General features: G+C 33.7%; 1 protein-coding gene across 1 annotated transcript; it reads left to right on the top strand.

The window, feature by feature from the left end:
* Positions 1–14,408: 14,408 nt before the first annotated feature.
* LOC137740962 (phospholipase D alpha 4-like) lies at positions 14,409–17,853 on the top strand. Its single transcript, XM_068480766.1, has 4 exons — positions 14,409–14,559; positions 14,876–15,436; positions 15,523–16,720; positions 17,087–17,853. Exons 1-4 carry the CDS (start codon positions 14,464–14,466, stop codon positions 17,530–17,532), a joined length of 2,301 nt encoding a protein of 766 aa, XP_068336867.1. The 5' UTR covers positions 14,409–14,463; the 3' UTR covers positions 17,533–17,853.
* The last annotated feature ends 1,362 nt before the right edge of the window (positions 17,854–19,215 follow it).

Here is a 19,215-nt window from a genome sequence, read left to right as displayed (position 1 = left end):
AGTCAGGCACCGACGACTTGTGAACTTCGCAGAACTAGCAGCCTTGTCTTCAAGCTCTAGAACCCAAAGACCGAGAATGTTCCTTCCTCGGTCGCAGTCGCAAGATAAAGAAGTCAGCAACGCGCTCAACGCAACATCAACAAATTTTACTCCTCGGCCGAGTTCGACTGAGGAGTTAGCACGCCCCGCATTCAACCGAAGGACTTAGTTAGCTTACAAAGAGAATTCAAAGATCCTCACAAAGAGAATTCAAAGAGAATCAGAATTTATCACAACATCGAGGATCCTTTAAGTTAAACCTGGCCGGATTGGCTAATTCAGGGGCCTAGCCTACGAGAGCATGGTTCTCACTCTTATTTTTCCAGACCAAAAAAACATCTTACTTTATCACGTAGAAATATTCATAATTTAAATTTCCTTTGATAATAATTTTATTTTTAAGTTCTAGATTTCAGTTTATAACTGGAGAAGGATGGACAAAAGTAACGGAGAATTAAGTAGGATGGAGAGAAATTGACTTCAAATTTGTTTCAATTTGCACCATTCTTCATTCCTCATTTACCTCACATACGTATCTTCTATTTATATAGCACAAATATGAACAAAAAAAAAAAAAAATTGAAATTCTTATCAAATGAGCCTTTGATTTGAAGGCATTGCTTATGTTCATAGCGAAAATTATCCACTGAAGGTGTTACAACCGGTCAAAGGTAGATGGATGTAAGGACCAAAATGGTCTCATGATCATGGAAGTCCAAAACATATACATGCGAATGCCTTCTGAGGATCTTTCAAGTGTTTGGTACTGGTTCTCTTTGTGTCTATTAAATGTTTGATGTAATGAATGCTAGACTATCTCAATAGATTGTGCCAACAATATTCGACAAAATTCTCTCTATATCACTTATCAGATTTCTTCAGCATATGCCATTATTATGTTGACATGTGTGCAACATAGTTTAGTTGACAACAACAAGTCCACCAAGCGTTCAACGAAATGCCTAAGTGAATAGATTAATTTATTTTTTATTTTTATTTTTACGTGCTTAACCTTCTGTTCCTATATAAAAAAATTATATTTCATAGGACTGTCAAGTTTCAAATCCTGAATCCGCCATTGCAACCGGTTACACTAAAATTAATGTAACAAGTAAGTTAGAATCGTGCTCTAACATTAGAGGTCGAAGTCTTGAGTTTGCACAAAGCTTAGTTAAGGTTTTATCTAATTTCAATTTTTTCGAACTACCTGGATTAGTCAAACTATTCGGCGGTGTTGACCTCTTTAAAAACATCGCCATATCAAGAACCAATTAAAATACAAACTCTATTAATTAATCAATAAATTCGAATTAATAATCAATCTTAAACATCACAAATACTCTACTAAACATAAAATCACTATTAACAAACAGTCTAATTATGTCACAAAGTCACAATTCAAAATCACGAACGACGTTGCTGAGCCTAAGTTGAAAATGAAAACCTTAAAAACAAATCATATATTTATATTCACAATTCACCGTTCAACACCTTAAGAAAACGCTCATGTTAAACAGATTTTTTTTTTTTTTTTTTTTCTTCTTCAATCATGTTAAACAGTTACTAAATAATTATAAATTTTTATTAGACGCAGTGAAATTAGGGATTAGGTTAAATGACACATACTTGGTGTGGTGCTCTTGCCTAAGTTGCCTTGTTGGTGGGCAGTGTGATACGAGAGTGATTGAAGAAGGCAGTTGGGATAGAAAAATTTGAATGAAGTGGATGAAATTAGTTTGAAATAGAGGATAAAAGTCTAAAATAGTTGCTAGTTTCGAGTAGAAAGAAATACGGTTGTCTTTTTTTTTTTTTTCTTTTTTTTTTAAAAAAAATAAAAAGATAGGTTTTTATCACAAATGATCATTGAGATTGATCAATAACTCATCATTTTAGTCATTCACTTTCAAAATCAATCAGTGTCGTCCCTGACATTCACTACCGCACATCAATTTGGTCATTTCGTTAAGAATTCATCAACTATTCTATTAGTTTGCATGTGGGACCTACAAATCTAATGAAATTGTGACACGTGGATTACATAGAATAAGGGTTTTTATCACCAATGGTCCCTAACATTGATTCAGCTCCTCATTTTGGTCCCCAGAGTTTTAAAAATCGATAAATTTGGTTCCTGACTTTCAATACCAGATGTCAATTTAATCATTATGTTAAAGTTTCGTCAATATTTTTTATCCCAATAATCCAATCATATGACGCCACGTGGATTAATTACAAGAAACTAGTTTTTTAAGATTTAAAACTAAAAGTAAAATAATAAACTAGAAACCAAAATTAAAAGAAAAAAAAAGTCATCGTCATCTTCATCAAGGTATGCTCAAAAATACAAGGAAGGCACCATAACACCACTAAAGTACTTGGCCTCCTAAACTCACTTATCATTCTCTTTAGTTGGTTATAATCTTGTCAAATTTGAATTGAATTTGGATTCGATTCTATTGAATTTAGATTCTTTTTTGTTTTCTTTTCCAATTGGGGTTGTAGGATGCGAGGAAAATGTCAAAGATAGTTTCTTATAAAAATATTAATGATTAGATTACTAAGACCACATCAGCACACAAATGAAAAATATTAATGAAATTTTAGCGGAATGACTAAATTAATGTGCGGTAGTCAAAGTTATAGACCAAATTTATCGATTTTTGAAACTCAGGGACCAAAATGAGGAGCTAGATCAATGTCAGAGCCATTTGCGATAAAAACTCTTACTTTGTGTAACCACATGTCAATATTTCATTGGATTTGTGGATCTCACATACCAACTAACGGAATAGCTGACGGAATCTTAACGGAATAGCTGACGGAATCTTAACGGAATGACCAAATTGATGTGGGTTAATGAATGTCAGACACGACAATGATTGATTTTAAAAGTAAGGTACCAAAATGATGAGTTTGATCAATCTCAAAAACTATTTGAGATAAAAACCATATAAGGACTTAGCCACTTAATCCTACTGTCTATGGTCATAGTTTGCCGCACCAAAATGCCATACCTAATTGCTGAGTGGGCAAAATCTGGCCGATAAGGGAAATTTTTGGGTTTCGATTGGGTAGCTGCCCACCCTTGCCATATTGGCCCGGCTCCGGGGCTGATTGAGAAAACCCCAAACTTCATGTGTGAAATTGATCATCTGGCCAATAAATAATGGATATATACTTGAACATTTCAACTTCAATAAAACAAAAATACGAAATGGAAAAAACAAAGGTATCAAAACACGGGATACTAAGATTTAACCGCATTTACTAACTAGATTATTGATCATGATCAACTCATAAATAAATGAGATTTCATTTTAGTAGCGTTTCTTAATTTCTTCTTATTATTTGTTTGGATGTGAATTCGTTACTTCTCGCTTTAGAGACAGATGTTATCATCTATTTTTTTAATATACAATGATAATTTTGCATTAAGAGGTATGGAATTGGACAAAGCCACACAATGTGAGTCATAATAATTTGAACTTAGGACCTCTCATTTACAAATGAAAAAAAATATCACTAGACCGTAGTACTAAATGACGCATATTAAACCATATTGCAATTGAATGAATTCCTTTATTGTTTGAAAAGAAAAGAAGTTTCATGTTGCCATGTCCTACTATCTCTTCTTTTTATGTTTTTTAGTATATCGATATTTTTACACTAAGAGAGGGGGAGTTTGACTAAGCCACACAATAGGTAACCTAATTTGGTATGGAATTCGCCATCCATGAGATTCGATCCTAAGATCTCCATATTTTTTAAATCACGTTTTTATCCCCCATTAACCAACATTTATGTTGCTTTTTATCCTCTTAAATAAAAGTGGTTATCATCTAGATGAAAATTAATAAAGAATCTAATTAATTTTCAATAAAATTTTCTTTAATCAAATGGGATTTTGATTGATATTAAACAAATTTAATAAATTATAATCCTATCGTATTTAATTTAAACTTGATATAGTTTATAAGAATGCAAGCGTACGGGACTTTAAAAAGGTCTACAAAAGTGTATGGCTTATTAAAAAAAAAATCACGGACTTGAAATGAATACATGAGGTGTTAAGAATATAAATACCCAAGAGCCATGACAAATACAACATCAAAATTATATTTACATACTCAGCATGCTTGTGAGTTGGAGGTAATTAATACTTACCCTAGGCATATATAGATATAGAGTAAATTGTATATATATATATATATATATATATATATACACTTGTATTGTCTTTTCAAACTAGTCCTTGATGATATTTTAATGTGGGTGTTGGACTTTTTTTCTAATTATTTATGATGAACTTAGGGCTTGTTTATAAGTGTTTTTGAAATGATTAAAAACGTTTTTGATGAAAATATTTTTTGAACTAATATTTAGTAAATATGCAAGTGAATCTTGAAAAAACACTTTAAATATTTTCTACAAAAAACACATATTTGCTGCTCGTAAGAAGCATTTTATGTGCTTTTGAAATTAAAAATATTTTTTCTAAAAAACTCTTTTAGTGATTTCAAAAGCTGGTTTGTTATTTTCAGTTATTCGCATGGCATCACAGTCGAACCATATTTTATTGGATCGGTTGTGTTGGCCTTTCCAATCATTGGTTCTTTCTCGTGTCCTTTCAAAGACTTGGTAAAATCATGCAGGATCGGTTGCCGGTTAGTACGAAACGAACATGCATGAAATGTTTAATATTCATGTTAGTCTCTGGAATTGGTGGGCTGCTGATAAATAAATTGTTCTTTTTTAGTTTTTTTTTTTCCCTTAAGATTCTTGATTATGCAATTTGGAGGCTTTGCTTAACTATGAACTTATGTTGTGAAATGAATTTTATTTTACCTTTATGTTGATGGTTTGGATAAATTAAGTTAATACCATTGACATGGATAACCTAAATGCCCCTAAACAGGCCAACGAGAATGAGTTACATATACTCATCAAGACAGCATTATTACATTTTAAATCAATAATATAGTGGCATATATTTCTGTTTTACCACATGACATTGTATTTAGATGACAGTTGGTGTCTTAACCTTATGCCCTATTTCTAACCAAAAAAAAAATTACCAAACTCTGTAGAAGAAAGTTCATTAGATTTCTTTTTAATATTTTCAAGTCAAACTAATATAAATTGCGATGAGAGGATTCGCACCTAATTGCCTAAGAGGGAGCACATCTACTCCAACCAATGTGGTTACGCCCATGGTTGCGAAGTCCAACAAACTTTATCAAACTCTTACTAATCTCATCCATTCATTGCAACTTAATTCCTTAAGAAATATTCTCTTCCAAATATCCATTCATATTTTGTATTTTAAATCAATAGATCACATGAATTATCATTTCCTATGGACTTTTTTGGTATGTACGATTGAATTGGAATGAATAAGTCTTTAATTTCAAGGTATGTTGAGGCGAGGAATGAAAAAATTATGACCAACTAGAGAGTAGAAGATGAATTACTCATGAAGAAGACTTATCCATTTCATCCTTAATCCTCTTCAAAATTGTAGAATTGGAAGGGATGAGTTATCTTCACATCTAATCTTCTTCTAATCACCACCAATTGAAAAATCATTCAATTCTACATTCAATGTGCCTTAAAATTAAGAAGTTATCCATTCTTATTCAATCTTGATCGCTATCTCTATCATCACCTATTTGTATTCCTCAGACTCCCAACACAGCAGTTATTATATGAATTTTGATGTTCTTTCTCCTTTTGGGTTCTCCTTTCTAACGTTGACATCGGTACATTTAACGTGCCTTGAAGTCATTATCACTAATCTCACCTCACACTCATCATCCTTCCAACCAGTTTCTTGTACATAAAGTTACCCTTGACTCCTCTTCAAAAAAAATTCTTTCTATTTTTCTATTTCTAATTATTATTTTTTTGCTAAATCGGCTTCCTTGCCAGTTTTGCGGGGTTGGGGAACCCAGAAATGTTAAAAAATTAATGACTTATAGTTTGGCAATTTTGTTTAGCAAGTCAAACTAAAATTAATGGATGTTAATCCCAACATTATACTCTTGCTTGTCGGGCTGTCTAGTTTATTTTGATCATGTCATCTAATTAATTTGTAATAATCCAATGGAAGACTAAACAAATGGGACTCTTAAAATTTAGGTTTTTAGGCAAACCAATGAAATTTGTTGTTCTTTTTAGGCAAACCAATGAAAGCAGTTTTCAAAAAAAAATTTATTTAAAAAAAAATGAAACAAAAATGTTTATCAAATGCTGCATGTAAAGAGTCTCTCCTACAAATAGCAAAGTTAACCAGAGAAATCGGTAATCGCCATTTACTACTCAGAATTATTTGAGTTCAGTTTCTTTCTCGTACATTTTTTTTTTTTTTTTGAATTAAGCATTGAAGGCCTTTTAACGGATATCCTCCCTCTTTCTTGGATGTTTGTCAATCAACCTAACAGTGGTAATTATATGAAGACTTTTCCGTCAATTTATTTGTGTTGAAAATTTACATCTGCGCATACCACATACCTAACAAACTCATAATTAAAAGGTGACATGAATATTTAATGAGAATCTTATAATATATAAAAACTTTTTTATTTAAATTTTAGTTCTCATTTTTTTAAAACTGGAAGTAGTTTCCAAATAAATTATATATATAAAGAAATGAAATAGTATCAAATGTTCCTAACAAAGTGAATGTAAAACTAATTATATCGTGACAAAGAGCAAAATTAATCTTCCGTCTCTGTCTTGTGAGTGCTTTTTTTACCTCTGTGTGAGTGACCTCCTTAACATCAACCTCCTTCTAGCCGCCAACCATAACTATGTCTAAGGTTGGTAGCAGTCCTTTCCATCGAGCAGCAAATGGATCTGAGTCACAGAGTAAAAAAAACTTGTGGTCTGAACCACAGTTTAAAAGAAACCAGTGGGAAAGAGAACCCACCAGTAACAATGCCAAAAAAAGGCATACACATGGAATGTGGTGGTGTATCCATCGAATTTAGAGCTGTACGCACCTTTCAAGAGGTTCGCGGCAATTCGCACGAAGAAAACGTGACTGCAGATCCAAACAGATATGAGATTGAGGAAGGCTAGAGCCAAGTGGGTAGTATAGAATGTAGAATGAAGAGAAACAGGGAGGTGAATGGGAAATAGAGATTGGATCAAAAAGGATTTGGAACATTGGGTGAAGTAGATTGGGACAAAATATCGGAGGCAAAAGCATAGGCCAACAATCATACAAAAAGAAATAAAAAGGAGAAACGGGAGATGGCCACCGACCCTGGCCTCAGCCACAGTTGGCAATAGAAGAGGGATAAAGGATTTGACAACAAACTCTCATGGGGAGAGAAGGAACTCTAATGAAGAGGAAGCGGGCCAATCTTCAAAAACTTTCCAAGAAGGGATCATTTGAACTATTGTGCGGACAAGACCTTCCTAAGGAGAAAATTTTAATTATGACGGGAACACGGGTGGTACACTACATGTTTTATGTAAGTGGTGAGAAATTTTATTTTTTAAATTATTAACTTTTTAACACACATATCTCACTATTTGTATATTGACATGTGGTGAACCACCTTGTGTGCCAGTCAAACTAAAAAAATATCTTCTCACTAAGCTATGTGGGGACGAGAATGAGAAAGAGATGTATGGGCACCGACGAGGTGGAGGCCAGGAACACCGCGTGGCGTGTTACTTTTTCCTTTTGGACCAAAAATATCTAGGTTCTTTCTATAAATGGAAGCCAATTGATCCCACACGTGACAGGACGCAAGTGGGGAAAATTTTGGTGCGTTGCTAGAGGGAAAGGGATCCTCTTCGGATCCCTTCCATCTAATCATCCTCATCAAACAATCTAGGCCCTAGAAATTTGATCTAATGGCTAAAGTTATTATAACTTTTAAAGAGACCCCCTGTTTGTAACCGTTGGATCAAATTTCAAGGGTCCAGATTGTTTGATGAAGAGGATTAGGTGGAGGGGATCCGGAGAGGATCCCTTTCCTTGCTAGAGATAGCCAATGGTACCATGTCATAACCCAATTCGGATTTTCTTTGTGAGGATCTCCGAAATTCATGATTCGTGTCCGTTCATTGTACATTGTGTGGTTAGTTTTTGTCAGATATTGTTTGTGTTCAGTTTTAAATTAAAAAATTAAAATGATTTTTGAACCCATGATGTACGATAAACAGACACAATTTACAAATTTCCAAGATCCTCACAAAGAGAATTCAAAGAGAATCAGAATTTATCACAACATCGAGGATCCTTTAAGTTAAACCTGGCCGGATTGGCTAATTCAGGGGCCTAGCCTACGAGAGCATGGTTCTCACTCTTATTTTTCCAGACCAAAAAAACATCTTAATTTATCACGTAGAAATATTCATAATTTAAATTTCCTTTGATAATAATTTTATTTTTAAGTTCTAGATTTCAGTTTATAACTGGAGAAGGATGGACAAAAGTAACGGAGAATTAAGTAGGATGGAGAGAAATTGACTTCAAATTTGTTTCAATTTGCACCATTCTTCATTCCTCATTTACCTCACATACGTATCTTCTATTTATATAGCACAAATATGAACAAAAAAAAAAAAAATTGAAATTCTTATCAAATGAGCCTTTGATTTGAAGGCATTGCTTATGTTCATAGCGAAAATTATCCACTGAAGGTGTTACAACCGGTCAAAGGTAGATGGATGTAAGGACCAAAATGGTCTCATGATCATGGAAGTCCAAAACATATACATGCGAATGCCTTCTGAGGATCTTTCAAGTGTTTGGTACTGGTTCTCTTTGTGTCTATTAAATGTTTGATGTAATGAATGCTAGACTATCTCAATAGATTGTGCCAACAATATTCGACAAAATTCTCTCTATATCACTTATCAGATTTCTTCAGCATATGCCATTATTATGTTGACATGTGTGCAACATAGTTTAGTTGACAACAACAAGTCCACCAAGCGTTCAACGAAATGCCTAAGTGAATAGATTAATTTATTTTTTATTTTTATTTTTACGTGCTTAACCTTCTGTTCCTATATAAAAAAATTATATTTCATAGGACTGTCAAGTTTCAAATCCTGAATCCGCCATTGCAACCGGTTACACTAAAATTAATGTAACAAGTAAGTTAGAATCGTGCTCTAACATTAGAGGTCGAAGTCTTGAGTTTGCACAAAGCTTAGTTAAGGTTTTATCTAATTTCAATTTTTTCGAACTACCTGGATTAGTCAAACTATTCGGCGGTGTTGACCTCTTTAAAAACATCGCCATATCAAGAACCAATTAAAATACAAACTCTATTAATTAATCAATAAATTTGAATTAATAATCAATCTTAAACATCACAACTACTCTCCTAAACATTAAATCACTATTAACAAACAGTCTAATTATATGTCACAAAGTCACAATTCAAAATCACGAACGACGTTGCTGCGCCTAAGTTGAAAATGAAAACCTTAAAAACTAATCATGTATTTATATTCACAATTCACCGTTCAACACCTTAAGAAAACGTTCATGTTAAACAGTTTTTTTTGTTTTTTATCCTTCAATCATGTTAAACAGTTAATAAATAATTATAAATTTTTATTAGACACAGTGAAATTAGGGATTAGGTTAAATGACACATACTTGGTGTGGTGCTCATGCCTAAGTTGCCTTGTTGGTGGGCAGTGTGATACGAGAGTGATTGAAGAAGGCAGTTGGGATAGAAAAATTTGAATGAAGTGGATGAAATTAGTTTGAAATAGAGGATAAAAGTATAAAATAGTTGCTAGTTTCGAGTAGAAAGAAATACAGTTGTCTTTTTGTTTTTTCTTTTTTTTTTTTTAAATAAAAAGATAGGTTTTTATCACAAATGATCATTGAGATTGATCAAACTCATCATTTTAGTCATTCACTTTCAAAATCAATCAGTGTAGTCCCTGATATTCACTACCGCACATCAATTTGGTCATTCCGTTAAGAATTCGTCAACTATTTTGTTAGTTTGTATGTGGGACCTACAAATCTAATGAAATTGTGACACGTGGATTACACAGAATAAGGGTTTTTATCATCAATGATCCCTGACATTGATCCAGCTTCTCATTTTGGTTCCTAGAGTTTCAAAAATCGATAAATTTGGTTCCTGACTTTCAATACCAGATGTCAATTTAATCATTCTGTTAAAGTTTCGTCCATATTTTTTGTCCCAATAATCCAATCATATGACGCCACGTGGATTAATTACAAGAAACTAGTTTTTTAAGATTTAAAACTAAAAGTAAAATAATAAACTAGAAACCAAAATTAAAAGAAGAAAAAAGTCATCATCATCTTCATCAAGGTATGCTCAAAAATACAAGGAAGGCACCATAACACCACTAAAGTACTTGGCCTCCTAAACTCACTTATCATTCTCTTTAGTTGGTTATAATCCTGTCAAATTTGAATTGAACTTGGATTCTATTTTATTGAATTTAGATTTTTTTTTTTCTTTTCCAATTGGGGTTGTAGGATGCGAGAAAAATGTCAAAGATAGTTTCTTATAAAAATATTAATGATTGGATTACTGAGACCACATCAGCACACAAATGAAAAATATTAATGAAATTTTAGCGGAATGACTAAATTAATGTGCGGTAGTGAAAGTTAAGGACCAAATTTATCGATTTTTGAAACTCAGGGACCAAAATGAGGAGATTGATCAATGTCAGGGTCATTTGCGATAAAATCTCTTACTTTGTGTAACCACGTGTCACTATTTCATTGGATTTGTGGATCTCACATACCAACTAACGGAATAGCTGACGGAATCTTAATGGAATGACCAAATTGATGTCGGGTAGTGAATGTCAGAGACGACAATGATTGATTTTGAAAGTAAGGAACCAAAATGATGAGTTCGATCAATCTCAAAAACTATTTGTGATAAAAACCATATAAAGACTTAGCCACTTAATCCTACTGTCTATGGTCATAGTTTGCCGCACCAAAATGCCATACCTAATTGCTGAGTGGGCAAAATCTGGCCGATAAGGGAAATTTTTGGGTTTCGATTGGGTAGCTGCCCGCCCTTGCCATATTGGCCCGGCTCCGGGGCTGATTGAGAAAACCCCAAACTTCATGTGTGAAATTGATCATCTGGCCAATAAATAATGGATATATAATTGAACGTTTCAACTTCAATAAAACAAAAATACGAAATGGAAAAAACAAAAGTATCAAAACACGGGATACTAAGATTTAACCGCATTTACTAATTATATTATTGATCATGATCAACTCTTAAATAAATGAGATTTCATTTCAGTAGCCTTTCTTGATTTCTTCTTATTATTTGTTTGGATGTGATTTCGTTACTTCTCGCTTTAGAGACAGATGTTATCATTTATTTTTTTTAATATACAATGATAATTTTACCTTAAGAGGTATGAAATTGAACAAAGCTACACAATGTGTGAGTCATAATAATTTGGTTTTGATTGGTCATCCACATAAGTTGAACTTAGGACCTCTCATTTACAAATGAAAAAAAAAATATCACTAGACCGTAGTGCTAATTGACGCATATTAAACCATATTGCAATTGAATGAATTGCTTTATTGTTTGAAAAGAAAAGAAGTTTTGTGTTTCCATGTCCTACTATCTCCTCTTTTTATGTTTTTTAGTACATCGATATTTTTACACTAAGAGAGGGGGAGTTTGACTAAGCCACACAATGGGTAATCTAATTAGATATCGAATTCGCCATCCACAAGATTCGATCCTAAGATCTCCATATTTTTTAAATCACGTTTTTATCCCCCATTAACCAACATTTATGTTGCTTTTTATCCTCTTAAATAAAAGTGGTTATCATCTAGATGAAAATTAATAAAGAATCTAATTAATTTTCAGTAAAATTTTCTTTAATCAAATGGGATTTTGATTGATATTAAACAAATTTAATAAATTATAATCTGATCGCATTTAATTTAAACTTGATATAGTTTATAAGAATGCAAGCGTACGGGACTTTAAAAAGGTCTACAAAAGTGTATGGTGGATTAAAAAAAAAATCACGGACTTGAAAAGAATACATGAGGTGTTAAGTGTATAAAATACCCAAGAGCCATGACAAATACAACATCAAAATTATATTTACATACTCAGCATGCTTGTGAGTTGGAGGTATTTAATACTTACCCTAGGCATATATAGATATAGAGTAAATTGTATATATATATACACTTGTATTGTCTTTTCAAACTAGTCCTTGATGATATTTTAATGTGGGTGTTGGACTGTTTTCTAATTATTTATGATGAACTGAGGGCTTGTTTATAAGTGTTTTTGAAATGATTAAAAACGTTTTTGAAGAAAATATTTTTTGAACCAATATTTAGTAAATATGCAAGTGAATCTTGAAAAAAACACTTGAAATGTTTTCTACAAAAAACACATAACTAATGCTTCTTGTAAGAAGCATTTTATGTGCTTTTAAAATTAAAAATATTTTTTCTAAAAAACTCTTTTAGTGATTTCAAAAGCTGGTTTGTTATTTTCAGTTATTCGCATGGCATCACAGTCGAACCATATTTTATTGGATCGGTTGTGTTGGCCTTTTCAATTATTGGTTCTTTCTCGTGTCCTTTCAAAGACTTGGTAAAATCATGCAGGACCGGTTGCCGGTTAGTATGAAACGAACATGCATGAAATGTTTAATATTCATATTACTGTCTGGAATTGGTGGGCTGCTGATAAATAAATTGTTCTTTTTTAGTTTTTTTTTTTCCCCCCTTAAGATTCTTGATTATGCTTGGAGGTTTTGCTTAACTATGAACTTATGTTGTGAAATGAATTTTATTTTACCTTTATGTTGATGGTTTGGATAGATTAAGTTAATACCATTGACATGGATAACCTAAATGCCCCTAAACAGGCCAACGAGAATGAGTTACATATAGTGTCATATATTTCTGTTTTACCACATGACATTGTATTTAGATGATAGTTGGTGTCTTAACCTTATGCCCTATTTCTAACAAAAAAAAAAATTACCAAACTCTGTAGAAGAAAGTTCATTAGATTTCTTTTTAATATTTTCAAGTTAAACTAATATAAATTGCGATGAGAGGATTCGCACCTAATTTCCTAAGAGGGAGCGCATCTGCTCCAACCAATGTGTGGTTACGCCCATGGTTGCGAAGTCCAACAAACTTTAGCAAACTCTTATTAACCTCATCCATTCCTTACAACTTAATTCCTTAAGAAATATTCTCTTCCAAATCTCCATTCATATTCTGTATTTTAAATCAATATATCACATGAATTATTGTTTCCGATAGACTTTTTTGGTATGTACGATTGAATTGGAATGAATAAGTCTTTAATTTCAAGGTATGTTGAGGCGAGAAATGAAAAAATTATGACCAACTAGAGAGTAGAAGATGAATTACTCATGAAGAAGACTTATCCATTTCATCCTTAATCCTCTTCAAAATTGTAGAATTAGAAGGGATGAGTTATCTTCATATCTAATCTTCTTCTAATCCCCTCCAAATGAAAAATCATTCAATTCTACATTCAATGTGCCTTAAAATTAAGAAGTTATCCATTCTAATTCAATCTTGATCGCTATCTCCATCATCACCTATTTGTATTTCTCAAACTCCCAACCCAGCAGTTATTATATGAATTTTGATGTTCTTTCTCCTTTTGGGTTCTCCTTTCTAACGTTGACATCAGTACATATTAACTTGCCTTGAAGTCATTATCACTAATCTCACCTCACACTCATCATCCTTCCAACCAGTTTCTTGTACATAAAGTTAGCCTTGACTCCTCTTCAAAAAAATTTCTTTCTATTTTTCTATTTTTCAATTTTTAATAATTATTTTTTTGCTAAATCGGCTTCCTTGCCAGTTTTGCGGGTTTGGGGAACCCAGAAATGTTTAAAAAATTAATGACTTATAGTTTGGCAATTTTGTTTAATTAGCAAGTCAAACTAAAATTAATGGATGTTAATCCCAACATTATACTCTTGCTTGTCGGGCTGTCTAGTTTATTTTGATCATGTCATCTAATTAATTTGTAATAATCCAATGGAAGACTAAACAAATGGGACACTTAAAATTTAGGTTTTTAGGCAAACCAATGAAATTTGTTGTTCTTTTGAGTTTAAGATACTTCAACTTGACGTAAAAACTTGTTTTGGAGTTGAGGGTTGCCTCTAAGACTGGATATTGAAAGTTTCACAAGTTTTTCCTACCTTGTTCCTGCCAACCTCATCATTTGCACTTAAAGTCTCCTTCCCATCGATCTTCTATATCTGCAAAACACATAAAACTTACTTGCAACCTTTGTATATCAGAATAAGACAATGACTAATTGACAAGCTCTCTCTCTCTCTCTCTCTCTCTCTCTCTCTCTCTCTCTTCAGATTGTTTTGAAGGCTAAAGCTATGGAGGGAAAAGTATATAAGTTTCTCCATGGAACTCTTGAAGCTACCATCTTCAATGCCACACCTTACTCACCACCACCAATATTCCCCTTCAATGTAAGAATTTTCACAAGCTAGTTATCGTTTTTTTTTTTTTTTTTTTTTTTTTGAACAATTTTATCAGCAACTGTAGTTCATGAGTGTTGAACTCAGCACGCACCTCCTCCAGTAAAGAGGGGTACCGACAGAGAAAACCGTCATGTTCTACGTGTAGTTGTTTACCGTCTAATTATTTATTGTTATAAGTTTCCAATGCATTATACATGCAAGAGTTAGAAGGCTAATTAATCATTCCTCTACAATTTGTCGTGTCAATCTCAAAGAGTTGGATTTTTGCTGTAACGGAAAATTGTGTGGAAATCTTTTTTTACAGTGTATTTTGGCAAATGGAAAGCCTGCATATGTGACCATCAAAATAGACAACAAGAAAGTAGCAAAGACGACTCACGAACGCGACCGTGTGTGGAACCAAACCTTTCAAATCCTCTGTGCTCATCCGCCTGATTCGACCATCACCATTACCATGAAAACAAAATGCTCCATCTTGGGAAAATTTCAAATTCAGGCACATGAGATACTGAACGAAGCAAGTTTTATCAACGGTTTTCTCCCTCTTGTAATCGAAAATGGGAAGCCAAATCCAGAACTCAAGCTCCGGTTTATGTTATGGTTTAAGCCCGTGAAGTTTGAACCAACTTGGGGGACAATAACTGATAATGGAGGATTCAAGGGGCTGAGGAATGCATCATTTCCACAACGATCCAACAGCCAAGTCACCCTTTATCAAGATGCTCACCACTGCTCAACTTTCAACCCTACGCCAGAGTTTTGTGGGAGTCCGAGAAGACTATGGGAAGATGTATACAAAGCCATTGAGGGGGCAACACATTTGATTTACATTGCGGGCTGGTCTTTCAATCCTAAGATGGTTCTGGTAAATAGAATCCCAACACAATTTTCCAAGCTATAAATTAATACTGTGTCTTTTGTTCCGGAGCCTTATATTGTGCTCTTAATCAGGTCAGGGATCCTCAAACAGACATCCCGCATGCGCGAGGGGTGAAGCTCGGTGAATTACTAAAGCAGAAGGCCGAGGAAGGTGTGGCAGTGAGAATAATGCTTTGGGATGATCAAACTTCATTAAAAATTATCAAGAACAAAGGAATAATGGGAACACATGATGAAGATGCATTTTGCTACTTTGCACACACGAAAGTGATATGCAAATTGTGCCCTAGATTGCACCGCAAGTTCCCCACAATCTTCTCTCACCATCAGAAGACCATAACTGTAGACATCCAATCCCTCACCAGTGCAAGTGACAAAGAAATCATGAGCTTTGTTGGGGGTCTAGATCTTTGTGATGGGCGCTACGACACGGAGCAACATTCGTTGTTTCAAACACTCAATACAGAATCACATTGTGCTGATTTCTACCAGACCAACATTTCCGGGGCTAGCCTTCAGAGAGGAGGGCCAAGAACGCCGTGGCATGATGCTCACGCTTGTATAACCGGCGAAGCTGCTTGGGATGTTCTAACAAATTTCGAGCAACGATGGTCTAAGAAATGTGATCCCTCTTTATTGGTCCCTTCTATCACCTTAACAAGCCTCATTCAACAGACTTATGCAAGTAAACCCTCTGAGAGGGGCTGGAATGTTCAAGTTCTTAGGTCAATTGACAATGTTTCGGCAAGCCAATTGTTTCGAAACCTGACCGTGGAACATAGCATTCATGAAGCCTACGTTGAAGCAATTAGGCGCGCCGATAAGTTTCTATACATCGAGAACCAGTATTTCATGGGAGGGTGCTATTTGTGGGAGAACGATCGGCATAGTGGATGTAGAAACTTGATCCCCGTTGAAATTGCACTAAAAGTGGTCAGTAAGATCAAAGAAAAGGAGAGGTTTGCAGTGTATATCGTGATTCCAATGTGGCCAGAAGGGTTACCTGAGAGTGAACCTGTGCAGGATATACTTCATTGGACTAGAGAGACAATGTCAATGATGTATAGATTGATTGGAGAAGCCATAAAAGAAAGTGGAGTTGAAGGGCATCACCCAAGAGACTATTTGAACTTCTATTGCCTTGCCAATAGAGAAGTTGAGACCCAAGGGGAGTTTGTTCCCCCTCATTCTCCTCATCATGCAACACAATATTGGAATGCGCAAAAGCATAGGAGGTTCATGGTCTATGTTCACTCCAAGCTCATGATAGGTATGTAGATGAATTTCAATTTTTTTTTTTTTTAATAAATAAAGTTATATGTATCATATTTACTAATCGGTTGTATCTCCCAGAAAAGTGAAATCCTGCTTTAGTAGGTGGATTTCACATAGTTTACGCTTTGTGAAAAATGCAATCAGTAATGTGATCACTGAATATGGTACATGCATTATTACTTATTACTTATTAATTGATTTCAATTTCTACTTTCTCGTCAAATTAAAGTTGAGTAATCCTATGTATGGTGTGGCTTCTATAAGAGATGTTCTTTATAATGTGCTACAATTAATAATGCGATATAAGAAAATTAAATTGTTAAAGTAATTTCTCTTTGTTGTGGTGCCTACTATGATCTAGTGGACGATGCATACCTTATCATAGGATCTGCAAACATAAACCAAAGATCCATGGACGGACATCGAGACACTGAGATCGCCATTGGATGCTACCAGTCCGACAACAGTGACAACAAGACGATGGTGAGCTCGGGAGGCAACATTGGAGCATACCGAATGTCATTATGGTACGAACACACAGGTCGTGTCGAAGAACTGTTCAAGCAACCCGAAAGCTTAGAATGCGTGCAGAAGATGCGTTTTATCGGAGACCGGATGTGGGAAATTTACAGTGGGGAAGAAGTGGTCGACATGGAAGGTGTTCATCTTGTGACATATCCCATGAGTGTTTCAGAGGAAGGATATGTTGAGGACCTTGTTAAAAGTAGTGATGGTCATTTTCCAGATACAAAGGCTATGGTGAAGGGCAAGAGATCAAAAGTGATACCATCAATATTTACTACATAGTCAATTAATTAGCCTTATACCATCAATATTTACTACATAGTCAATTAATTAGCCTTTTTTTAAATAAATAAATATGTATGTATGTGTGTGTATATATATATATATATATATATATATATATACAAATCTTTTATTTTTAATTCTTTTAAGAGCAATTTAGCTAAGTCATTGTTTGCAGAAAATGTAAAACTATACAAATTTTCATTTGGTTTTGTCGCGTGAATGGGGAGAGTACTATTTTTCTTTTTTTCTTGTTTTTTTGGAGAAGGGTAGAGTACTAATTTGATGTCATGATTGTAAAAGACTTTGGATACATGTCAATAATTGCACAAGGACAAACTACTTGTGTGGTGATGCCTTGCTCACCTCAATAAATGAAATACTATGTTTTTCATATATATATATATATATATATATTCAGATTGTTGAAGTTCGATGTGATAAGAATCTCATAATAGACGGTTTAAATTGTTGAGATTCAATGTGAAAAGGGTCCAAAACAAACCCATTTTTTGAGAAAAATAGAAATGCTTTCACTTAAAAGGCCTATTTATATGTATATGCAGGATTTCTTACAATAAGTGCTTTTGAAAATGTTTACCAAAAAAGCACTTTTATATATAAGTGTTTTGATTCGAAGTAGGAATTTTTTAATAGAAATCATTTTAAAGAAAAGTTTGATGTTAAAAAGTTCAAGTACTTTTAAAATTTGTTGTACAACATTCTTAAAAGCAATCAATTAGTACTACGGTCTAGTAGTATTCATTTTTACTTGTAAGTGAGAGGTCTTAGGTTCGATTTTCGCCAAAGGCGAATTTGAACTACATTGTTGCTAGCCCATTGTGAAACTAAGTTAATTCCATGCTCCTTAATGTAAATAATATTATTTGTTTAAAAATAATTCCTAAAAATAATTTTTTATTATCTGAAAGTGTTTTTAACCTTTCATAGTTCTGTAAATCATGGATTAGGAAACAAACAAGAAAGAGCACCAAGATTATTATACAAAATTGCTTAGTTATGAATGTCATATGATCCATATCCATTATACACTAGCTAGGCCACGTTGCTTTGCTTAGTAATTAATAGGCCAAAAGAAGCGGAAATTGGCTGAATGGAAGTATTGACCAAGGAAACTGGGATTCGCAGAGAAGGTGCGAATTTCAGGTTGTGTGACTGGTGTTGGGTACCGAGAACAGCCGATGGAACGACGGATTTTGTGGCATCGCATGTGGGAGCGGAAATGTGCGAATTAGTTTGGGTTCAATGACCTCCATCTTCATCTGTTCGCATTCTAAACAAGGACGACATGTTGTTGGCCCCTGGTGGCTTTTGTACTCCTTTTGGCTTCGGCCCTGGTGAATGACATTTTCTAGTTCTTTTTCAAAAAAAAAATAAAAAATAAAAATTGGAATGGGGAAATTGCAAATTTACAATGCAGCCTTGTCCTTGAGTCTTGAGTTTGAGAACAATTTATATGGAATGTCTACATTATCACATGGAATTCTGTGACAAAAGTTTATACTTATTTTTAAGATTTTGTTGTCAGCATTCTAAAATTTTATTGTGTACTCCAAATTTTTTATATGTAAAAATAAAAATACTTTTGTAAGAAGTGTACAATAAAATTTTGGGTAAAGTACAAAAAATTACCTCAACTATTAGGGTCACGACAATTTCATA

This window comes from Pyrus communis, chromosome 7 (genome assembly GCF_963583255.1).
Source record: "Pyrus communis chromosome 7, drPyrComm1.1, whole genome shotgun sequence".
Classification (NCBI taxonomy): Eukaryota; Viridiplantae; Streptophyta; class Magnoliopsida; order Rosales; family Rosaceae; genus Pyrus; species Pyrus communis.
This window is presented reverse-complemented; position numbering and strand designations above follow the sequence as displayed.

Bases quoted from the DNA above. Each gene is read 5' to 3' on its own strand.
- LOC137740962 (XM_068480766.1), top strand. From the start codon at position 14,464: ATGGAGGGAAAAGTATATAAGTTTCTCCATGGAACTCTTGAAGCTACC. The intron at 14,560-14,875 runs GTAAGAATTTTC...CTTTTTTTACAG, and splicing joins CACCAATATTCCCCTTCAAT to TGTATTTTGGCAAATGGAAA. The intron at 16,721-17,086 runs GTATGTAGATGA...ACTATGATCTAG, and splicing joins TCACTCCAAGCTCATGATAG to TGGACGATGCATACCTTATC.